We start from the raw sequence: 10592 nt of genomic DNA, 5'->3' as shown, positions 1-10592 counted from the left end.
TTGTCAGTTTCTCTCTTCCTTCTCCTCCTATTTGATTCAAAGGCCCTGCTCTCTCACTCCTAATATCTCGTCAGCATCTCTTCTTCTCATCCGTCTCTTTTTCCTGTATTAGCCCCTTTTCACTAATCAGCTGAGGCCCAATTATACTCAGTTGGCCCCACACAGGGGCTCTGGAGGGCCAAGAAATACTGATGCTGACTGACGTTAATTTGCATGACTTCTTGGCCTCCATAAGCACCACTGTTGTCGGTCTCCTGCTCTGAGGAAAGGGGGGCCTACATATCAGTAGGCATGTTATGTAATCTGGAGCAATAGGAGGAGAGTGACGAGGGCAGAGGGTGTGGCACTGCTTTCTAACTAACTGAACACTGTCAAACCCTCATTTTCAAGCAGACATTGATCTGACAGATCCTACAAAACATTGTTACTAACAGTCAGGGGCATTGACAAGGTCTGGGGCTAAGCCCAGAGCATCTGGGGCTGAGGTTCAGGGTGTGTACACGCGCAAACCGTCTTGGTTAGTCTTTCCACTGTTCCAACAATCAGCAACTCTGGTTTGGTCGAAACAAACCCTTAATTCACCGACTTAGATGTTGAAATATTCTGGCTCTACACGTTTTTCCCTGCTGCCTCTCTCTGCTGTTGCTGCCCTCTTTGTGCTATTGGGTGAGCATGTGAACGAGAGTCTGCCGCTGAGCAGCGGCCCTCACTCGTTCTTTGGAGGCAGACCATTAAATTAGCAAAATTAAATTACAAAAATCATGTTCGTGTACTCATACAGACATATACACACCTTATTTTCCTGGCTCAGCATGACAGGATGTTAATGCCATTGCTTCAGCTTCAACCCTTTTTTTGCCCGGTAAGAAATCTTCTTATGTCCATTTTTTTTCCTCACACTGACTGTGTGAGCTGGCTAGCGTTTGGCATAGTAACCACATCAATTGAAGAATTGACACAGAGACCTGTCAGTCAAAACACAAGTATTTTCCTGTAAACCCTCTCTGATTGGTCTTGCCTCCATTCCGTTCACTGAAGATACAAAGTTACAACACTGCCGTCTTCTTTAGTGACAAACCACTCAAAGTGGAGAATTATTCGCGGTTAAAGAAAAAATCTTCAGGGCTACAGCCTCTAATGCCCAGACCAGGCGACGCCCATGTTAACAGTCAATGTTTGGCCATATTTTAGTAGTCGTCAAAGCATAGCATAGCTTTTTAAACTATGGTAATACAAAATTATTTTTTATGTTATTTTGTTTTTGGTAATTTGATTAATTGCACATTTGTTTGATGATATGCACTACTAATGGTAAGGGCCTTAAGGGTCATGTGGGGCCCTGTGTCAGAATCTAGTTTTAATGCCTTTAATAATTCAGTTGATTTTGTAAGAGACAGATTATAAAAGAAAAGGTTAAAACTGAAGCAGCAGAGGCCGAGATATGCTGACTTTTAGTCCCTAGTAACTCAACAGCATCTTGCTAAACACCCACATCTTTCAAACTCCATGCCCACCCAGTTTTTTGTTCAGACTTGGCAAAGCTCCCACCAGAGCTACAGAAGACATTTTACAGCTGATTTCATAGGCTGTGCTTCTCATGACCAGTAAATAAACTTTGACATGTAAAATTGGTGCAATACCCTTTTAAATAAAATATTTTTAATCAAATTGTTACAAACTGACACCGTAAACCTGGGGAATGGAAGTGTTTCAGCATAGGAATACTAGTTAGTTTCTAACTAACTAAAACTAAAACTAACAATAAAACAGTGATTGTTAACTTTTGCTTAAGTGTTTATACTTTACCATGTGCTGCATTCTTACACAACCTTACAGGGCTGCCTTTAATTGGCAAGTAACCAGAATGAGCTTGGACGCACACACACATGCACACACAAAAGCGCACTGTGCCGTCCTGGTGTCCTGGGCAGGCACCCAAGCTGCGGACAGCCCGGCCTGTGTTTCAAGCTGGGTTTGTGCTGTTTTCTGTGTGTGTGGCGTGTTGTCGCCATGTCGTGGCTTGTGTCCTATTATCACCCCTCTCCCCCTTTCTCCTCCTCCTCCTCCTTTCCTCTACACACACATACATACCTCTGCCCCCTCCTGGACTCGGCCAGCAGCCAAGACTGCAGCACTGGGACACTCCATTCACTCAGATTGGTGGGGTGAGGAGCAGGAGGGGTGCCCCCCCACCTCGCCTCCAGACAGACGCCCTGAGATGAGATCTGTGTCCCCAGGATGAAAACTCCGCTGCAGGGTCACACTAAGACACAAACAACCTCCTGCTCTGGAAGTCTCCAGCTGTCCGGGCTGATGCTGGATGTTGAGGAATGTGGCATTTAGACCAGAAATAAGTATGTGTATGTATTGCTAGTATGCATGTGTACATCTGCAGCTAAGTACTGACACAGAACCTTTAACTTCCAAAAAATTATTTTTTATTCTGAAGGACCAATAAAATTATGGCAAATATTTACAAATAATTACTTCTTAGCTTCACATTACAGGTACATAAATGGAATAATTCACCAACAACAGTCACTCAGGTGGACAGATGGACATGTACACAGACTGAGTATGAAGAGATGCATCAAGCAAACTGCAATTTAATATTTCACAGTAAACTCAAACCCAGGAAATAAAATAACAATAATATTAACAATAGAAATATGAAAAATAAGCATAATATCAAATTCACCATTTATTTCCAGTTTTCTGAACAAAATTGGTCACAATTCAGGAACAAAAAAAAATAAAGGAGAGAAATCAAGTGATATGATATCTTTGGCAAATTCGCACTGCAGTAAAATACATTCAAATATTAAGACAACACACAACACACAAAGAGAAAAAACACCAAGTTTTGTTTGCAACTACTAGAAAATCGAATAAAAAACATACACATTTTCTTAAAGAAGCATTTCTTTTACTTTTTTTAAATCCTCCCCTCCAGAATATTTGAAGGCATTTCTTATCTTTTGTGTTTGTATCTGTAAGTCTTTTCTGTTATTTTATATGGGTTTTTTGTACAAGAATCTATCATTTAAAACAGGCATCACAGGCTTTGGTGAATGTTACAGATATGTTTTCTTTTTGTCGCATTTGATTTTGAAGAATAGAGCAAGCTGAATCATTAAAACCTAATTTCGTCTTTGCATCTGTCTTTGCATTCTGATGTATTTCTTTCTGTCTTTTGTTTGTTCTTTTTTTTACCAAAACATTACAGATATAAATGTCTCTTTAACACCCCAGATAGGAAGCCATGGACACAAAAAAACTCCAGATTGTTACACGAAAGGCCACAGTAAGGTGAAAAATCATGTTATCTATTTTTTTTTGATTGAAACATCTGCTTAAAAAGCACAGTTGATTTTTGTAGGCTGAGTCCTGTGTATTTCTCCTCTTCCACAGTTGAATAATATTAAGATGTACAGAACATTGTAACACTTCAGTATGAGATCTGTCCAGAGCCTAGTTATATCAGCAAGCATGAAACAGATTGTGCCACTAATTGCTGTCAAGATGTGATGCTGAAATCCCCTCAGGTTTTACAAAGGCAGTAGCCATCTTCATGGATTCATATTGAGATACAGTCGGGCGGTGCACACTCAGTGAGAAATCATAATAAAGAAAAAAAACTAATTTGCATTTATTTCAGTTTCCTATTTGATTTGGAGCTGGGATAAAAAAGTCAGGATGTGATTGTTTTTTCATGGACAGTAAACTGTAGCAAAGCTGGAAATGAAACCTCTTTGTTTGATCTTTCTTTGTTTTAAATGCTCTATAGATACATGAAGAGAAAACTGAATATTAAAATGCGATCTCACAGAATATTCTTGGCCAAATAAAGATACCGGCAGCAATATTGCCATTGAAATGACCTCGCTTTGGCACAAAACACCCTGCTTCATTCCTATGCAGAATTTTTCTGACAGGACAGTGAGCATCATGTCTGAATAGTCAGAGAGAAAAGTAAGAAAGGAGAGGAAAAAAGGATTAATAGGGCTGTCTGAAGAACGAGGGAGGACTTTTTGAGGAAGGTCACAGGCCTGAAATCAACAGAATAGTTTTAATATTCCTAATCCTGGTGGTGTGGCAGTGCTACAGGAGGGGGGGCGAGTGCATGAGATATGATGAGATTAGGGCTGAGGGAGGGGGAGAAAAAAGACGGGATGAGCTTCTGATGGCACAGCAGGTTTGGCCTCCCCTGGGGAACACAGAGGCATGAGAGGAGGGGCGATCATCACTCCGCAAAGGACAAAGGAAGGGAGAGAGTGTGTGCCTGTACTTATATTTATGTGTGTGTGTGTGTGGCCTCTGCCAGCCATTCTTCCTACAGTACCACCCACAATGACAGTCCCCCCTCATTGCTGCAGTCAATATCACGGCTGCCAATCGAAACGACTGCCGGCCAATGAGAACCGATTCTCTCCCCATGTGAACCAATTAGGTCAAAGCAATGGCAAGGCAAGCTGTGTCACTGTGAGATGCATAGCTGACAAATAATCCTGTTAATGCATTACTGGATTCTTGGCTACACTGGAGAACGGGCGTCAAATTTGGTGTCGGTTTGGTGTCGCAGCTATTCGCAAGTGGACACAGGAGGCACGAATGGATTCACCTCCTCAAGGAGAATGACCATCAATCAATATTTCTTCATGTTTTCAGTTGTGTGTGTGTGTTTGTGAAAAAAGGGTGTAATTCATTTATAAGACGCTCTGGTTGAATACAAAAACAATATTAATGAACAGACTTGTAATATGTCTGTTGCTTACGCCAGGGGCGTTTATCACGTATCATATACATAGATATCTCCCAGAGATACGCTCATAAAATTTGTTTTATGGAAGAATGTTGAGAATATAAATGGAATATAATGGATGGTAGGAAATCTTCTTAGTGACTTTGAAGCTGGAAAAAAATGACGTCAGACGGCTATGAAGTAACAAGACTAAGAGTCTACAGCCACGCTAGCGGCTCTGTAACTGCACTTAGGCACAGAGGTGCATTGAGCTGATGTTTAGCAGGTATAATGTTTACCATGTTCACCATCTTAGTTTAGCATAAACCTAAATATGGGACAAATTTAAATTTTGACCTGATGATGGTGTGCGATGAAACGTCACGGGATCATCAAAGTCATTAGGATTCATCCTCTGTGAAGCATGAATGTTTGTACCAAATTTCATCACAATCCATGAAATGGTTGCATGACTAAAAATATTTATTCCATCAAAGAAAGGACTCTTCTTTTAAAGTCATTACAAGGCCGGACTCCTTCCTTGCTCAACGATTGTAGTGCTGTTCCACAGTGGAGCGGAAGCTATACTGCAGCAACACTGGCGATTAAAACTGTAATCTCATTTATACATCTTCAAGCTACCAGTGGCAGGACTGAGTGCTCCGCTGCTGAGCATCACTCCAGCCAAAGAGTGAGGAAGGAGTTCTGCGCCATCTTTGATTTTAAATGGCTTATATTGACTTTAATGAAATTGACCTTTCTTGGAATATATTTAGTTTTTTTGTTACTTTCCAGCCGTCTGAGGTCATTTGTAGATTGCTAAGAGGATTTTCCATCAGATGAGTTTCAACATTATCCCTGTTACAAATTTTATGAGTGAATCTTTGACTGAAATGTCAAAGTTCTGGGATATATCAATGCAGAACTGTGATGTGTAAGTATAGGGTGCTTGATCAGGGCTAGGTCCTGTAATCAGAGCTGCAATGTTACTGTTGGTACAGTGTATAAATTATTATCTGAAGACTGCTACTTATTTATGGAGGGCTTTAAATAATCTACAAGCCTGTGTTCGCATGGGCAGATAGGCAGAGTTTTGTTTAAAGAGTTGCCAGGAGGGATGCTGAATCTTGTTTTAGTGATGTGTGGTCAGTCAGGGGGGTGATGACATATAAAACTAAAGGCACTGTCCTTGTTTTCAGCTGGTGTGGTTCAGGTTCAATAATGCCTCAGAAGATCAAGAGAGAAAGACAGAAATAAGGAAAGGCTCCTGCTGCGGTGTGACGCTGGCAGCACAGCGGGTGAGCCGTCATAAGAACCTTCTTTAGAGTTGTGTGCACACAACTTTTAAGGTCTACAAATGTAAAAGGATCCACTCTATCACTATTTCAAAACCCAGAAACAACAAAGATTGAGAAACTAACAGCTTTGTTCAGTGTTCATAGGTATATGTTTATATAGCTATATTTTATGTCTCACGCTGCAGATTTGGTGCTTCCAATCTGTTAGCTAGTAAAACTACACAGTAGCAATGAAGCGCTACAGTCAGCCACACATATCCCAAAACAAACAAACAAAAGATATGTCAACACTTGCAGAAGATGGCTAAAACAACACCACACACCTCTTAGTCTTTTTATCGTAAAGAAAGCTTCATCACTAAAATCTAAATTCAAATGTGAATAACTGAAATTGCTATTGACATTGTGACTTCTCTTCTCGCTCACTGATTACTGTACAAATCTTGTATGGACAGAAGTGAGACAGGAAGCTACGTACAGGTTTAGGAAGATATTACCCTCTCACAAGATCAACACTGTGGGCCCTCAAACATGTGAGAAGGATAGTGCTGAAGGGCAAAACTGTCCTATTATGTCTGTACAGGATGGGTAAGGCCTCAAACCCTGGTGTCATACATTGTCACAGCGCAGAACTGATGTAGGAGACAAACAAACAAAAAAGAAAACAGTTTCACTTGTTTTTTCACAAAAGCAATGCTTTTATAGAAACAATTTCAGTATGCCAAACAGCACAAGGACAAGCACGCAAAAGGGGGAGAAGAAGAAGAAGAAGAAGAAGAAGAAGTACTTAATGGTTCTGAAAGGAAGTCAAAAAAGCAAAATGGCGCTTTTAAATGATGATTGAGTCTCTTTGTGCTTTTGTAGTTAGTCAGCCGATCCACTAGGGGGGCCCATCTTTGGGGAGTTTAAAGAGAGAAATAGAAAGAGAGAGAGAGAGAGAGAGAGAGAGAGAGAGAGAGAGAGAGAGAGAGAGAGAGAGAGAGAGGGTGCCACTGCTTCCTGGCTCTTCTTTTCAATATTCAGGAAGCGGATAAAAATGGCGTCTTATTCAATGGCACCTGTGTCAACTGATACCAGGCAACAAACTATAAACAGGAATATCGCAGTCGGATCATATTTATAAACAAAGACTTATTTTCATATTGAAAGTTTTTAAGATTTCATATTTCACTGCATCGTCATCATCATCACTATTCTAGCACAACAGCGTGACACATATTATAAATCATTACAGGCATTCACTCTCCTCACAGAGTGCAGCGCAGAAAAGCTTCTTAATATATTACTCTGTCTCCCCCATTATAAATAGCTCTTGATCAGGACTAAATCTTGGCTGGGGAGGTAGGATAGCACCTTCCTGTACAGTAACACTCCCTGGTGGATTTGATTTTGGTCTGATGTGAACATGTACACTGTTCATTTTACAGCAGGGCTCAGATTTTAGGCTGTGCTTTACTGAAAGGCTTGTCTGTCAGTCAGTGGCATTCAAACCACTCTGAATGCAAGTATGGATGCAAGTGTGGATGTCAGGATACAGTTTTCCTTGGTGAAACACATTGGGATCTGGCTACAACTGCTGAAATTGACCATTTGCTAAAGCCCACCCCTAAACAGCGACTATCCAATCATAGCTTAGCAACCATAATTAGGCACGGCAGGCCTGTCATGCTTTGGATTTCTCTGCATGCTGAAGCAGTGTGCATAGGGCTGAGAGTGAGTGAGTTTGGACGGTGGAGTCTTGTCTTCTAGCCTTTTTCAAAACCAAAAACAGATGAGAAAAGGTGTAATGATAGATTAAACTGTGGGCCAGATTTACTAAGGCTTTTGCACCTGTTTTACAAAGGTGCTGTATTTATCAAGCAGACGCACCAGGCTGGAGTCGGAGTTTGCGTGTTATTTGTGTCTGTAAGTTATGCCTCTCTCCTCATTGCATGCGCATTTAAGGGAGGACGTAATAAGAGGAGACATGTTAACAGAGGCTGATTATGTGATTATGTATTCCGCTGGATTTACTGAGGTCGCACTATTTGCGCTTGTATATAACTAAAAAGTGATTATTAGAAACTAAAATGACAAACACAATATCTGATTAGTGTAACGCAAACGAATAGTGCGCGGATGTTTGTGGTTAGTGTTCATCAAATTTGAATCTGACCATTAATGAACTTTAAAATCACTAGAGGCTGCAACTAAACAGTTCTTTGTTTTGTTAAGACATTTAAGTGTGCATTTACCTCAGCATCAACACCATCTCCACTTCCCCCACGCATAGCAACAGTAACTAATGGGGGTGGGGCTTAGCGAACGGTCAATTGTGAAACTGAACACACCCATTAAAAAGTAGGGTATCCCATTTATTAAGCATTGTGGGGGGAAATGTGTTGAATCTTCTGGAAAGAGACTAGAATGATAATGATATAGGTGATTTTGGTCATTTAAAGTTATGAGAATTGGATTGTCTTTACTTCACCGTAACATGGCATAGAAAATTGATTGATTGATGTCAGGGCATAAAAAGACTGTTTGAAAAAGTGATTTTGCTCTAATCACCTCAAATAATTTCATCAAAAATATTTCCAACCTGAAAACACTTTTTACCCAGAAGATCACAATACATTTTCAATCCCTGCTGCACACATAGTCCACTGACTTCTTGGATTTGTAGATGATTGGTTAAAAAAAAAGATAGGGATACCGTTCCTTGATATATTAGGTGAGGGTCCAAATTTACTTGCTTACAAAATCTTATTGACACTGCCAGGCCTATGTCCTCACAGCAATGTAATACCCAAACAGTTTGTCTGTGTTGCAGCCCAGCAGTGCGTTTGTTGGCTTAAGTGTCAATCAAAGAAAATTCAAACTTCACTGACGTCAGAAATTTGAAATCTTCATCCTCATTGTCATCTGTGCGTTGGCAGGTTTGTACTGAGTGGTGCTGGTGCTATCCATCCCTCCCTCCCTCGTCTCCTTCTCCTCATCATCCTCTTCTCTCGGTAGGAGGGGTCAGTGACGGTCGTAGGCGGAGGCTGTTGCAGTGGCAGCAGGGCCCGCCCCCCGTGATGTTGCACTGTAATAGTATGGTGACCCTGGGAAGAAACACAGAAACAAATGTTTAATTCAGTCCAGTTAAATGAGACTAAAATGGAAAAAAATATTTTGTTGAGCGATGAGTCCAGTTTATTACAACTTGGGTCTTGTTTTTGTAGTTTTGGTTTTGTTTCTATTGGTCATCAATGTGCTTACCGGGTGCTGGGACCAGGAACATGGGGACATCACTACAATGAAGCTAAGAGTTTAACCAGATTATTTAAACCTACATTAATTAAACTTTTGTCCACTTGTGGGCAGTGCCACAAGCTGTAAACACAAGTTGACATATTATCACCTTATGAGGTTGATATGGCAAATGTGTTAGCATACAGTTGCCTATTGCCTACAAATCCAGTAGATACAGAGCAACATTAGCATTCATTTGGATTCCTTTTTTTTGGACACCTGATGAATGAGGGTCTAGCTCTGTTTTGGTTTCCACCAATTCCTGAAGGAAATATCTAGCTGCTAAATGCTCCGCTATGTTCACCAGCTAGTTGCTAACTTTGTCTCTCTGTTGGTTGGTGCTGAGCAGGTCACATACAGTGGGTTTATCAGAGCTTTAGCTAAAAACAGCTGCCTGCTACTTCCGGAAAATGAGGTGATGAGAGTGAATCAAAACAGTAAAGTTGAGGGCCAGAAAAGCAAAATAATTAGTTAAAAGATGCCAATATGCTCTGTAGAGCTGAGGGCAACTGCAGAGTCGGGTGTTAATTCTCTGTGGCCATGTCACTACAAGTAACTTCTTTCACATGCACATAGTCATTTGGGTAGTATGTTGGGAAGTGCATACACTACCTTGAAGCATTAATCCCTCATTGCACAGGAAAACAGTGTGCTTACACAACTGCAGCAAGTACTTTCTCTTGTATAACATATATGAACTTGTGTGATTGTCTCATGCTTCTGCTCAAGTTTCTTTCACAGTTGGACTTCTGTAGCAATGTCGTCACGTTCACAGATCTGAGCAATTAACTTGGTGAGTGCAATTTTTATTACCGATAGGAATGATGGTTAAAATGACAAAAAAAATGTACCCAAGTTGTAATAAATCTGAATTATCCTTTAACTACCTGGGGTTACTGAAATGCAATGTGGAAGGAACAGGTTCAATTTTCTGTTAAGATTATATTTTACTGAATGTGAGTAGTGAAAGGCAGGGATGAGATGACATGAGCTGATGAAGTTAATGACAGAAAAAATTAGTCTCCTTGTCGTGTACAACCAATAATATGAACTCAGACTACTTTCTGACTCTCTTCTCTTCATCTCCCCCCTTCACTTTTGCTCTCTCTCTATCTCTCTCACATGCACACATGCATACACACACACTATCTAAGTGACAGTCTAAGCTGACACACTGAGTACAGCTCTACTACCACTGATCCCTTGAGTCTATTCTCTCCTCTGGGAAGAGGTCAATTCAATACTGTAACCCCAAAGACACACAGAAACCCACACCC

At 40.7% G+C, this 10592-nt stretch overlaps 1 protein-coding gene across 5 annotated transcripts in view; it reads right to left on the bottom strand.

Moving 5' to 3' along the window:
* Positions 1 to 2421: 2421 nt before the first annotated feature.
* pax5 (paired box 5) overlaps positions 2422 to 10592 on the bottom strand; it is a 60442-nt gene continuing 52271 nt past the window's right edge. For all 5 annotated transcript variants that reach the window (XM_044190171.1, XM_044190167.1, XM_044190169.1 and 2 more), the window contains one exon: positions 2422 to 9125. In XM_044190171.1, the coding sequence (XP_044046106.1) occupies positions 9043 to 9125 (83 nt within the window). In that variant the 3' untranslated portion in view covers positions 2422 to 9042. The remainder of the gene's footprint in view (positions 9126 to 10592) is intronic.

This window comes from Siniperca chuatsi, linkage group LG3 (assembly GCF_020085105.1).
Source record: "Siniperca chuatsi isolate FFG_IHB_CAS linkage group LG3, ASM2008510v1, whole genome shotgun sequence".
Lineage (NCBI taxonomy): Eukaryota > Metazoa > Chordata > Actinopteri > Centrarchiformes > Sinipercidae > Siniperca > Siniperca chuatsi.
The sequence above is the reverse complement of the archived record's forward strand: the minus strand, read 5'-3'. Positions and strand labels throughout refer to the sequence as shown.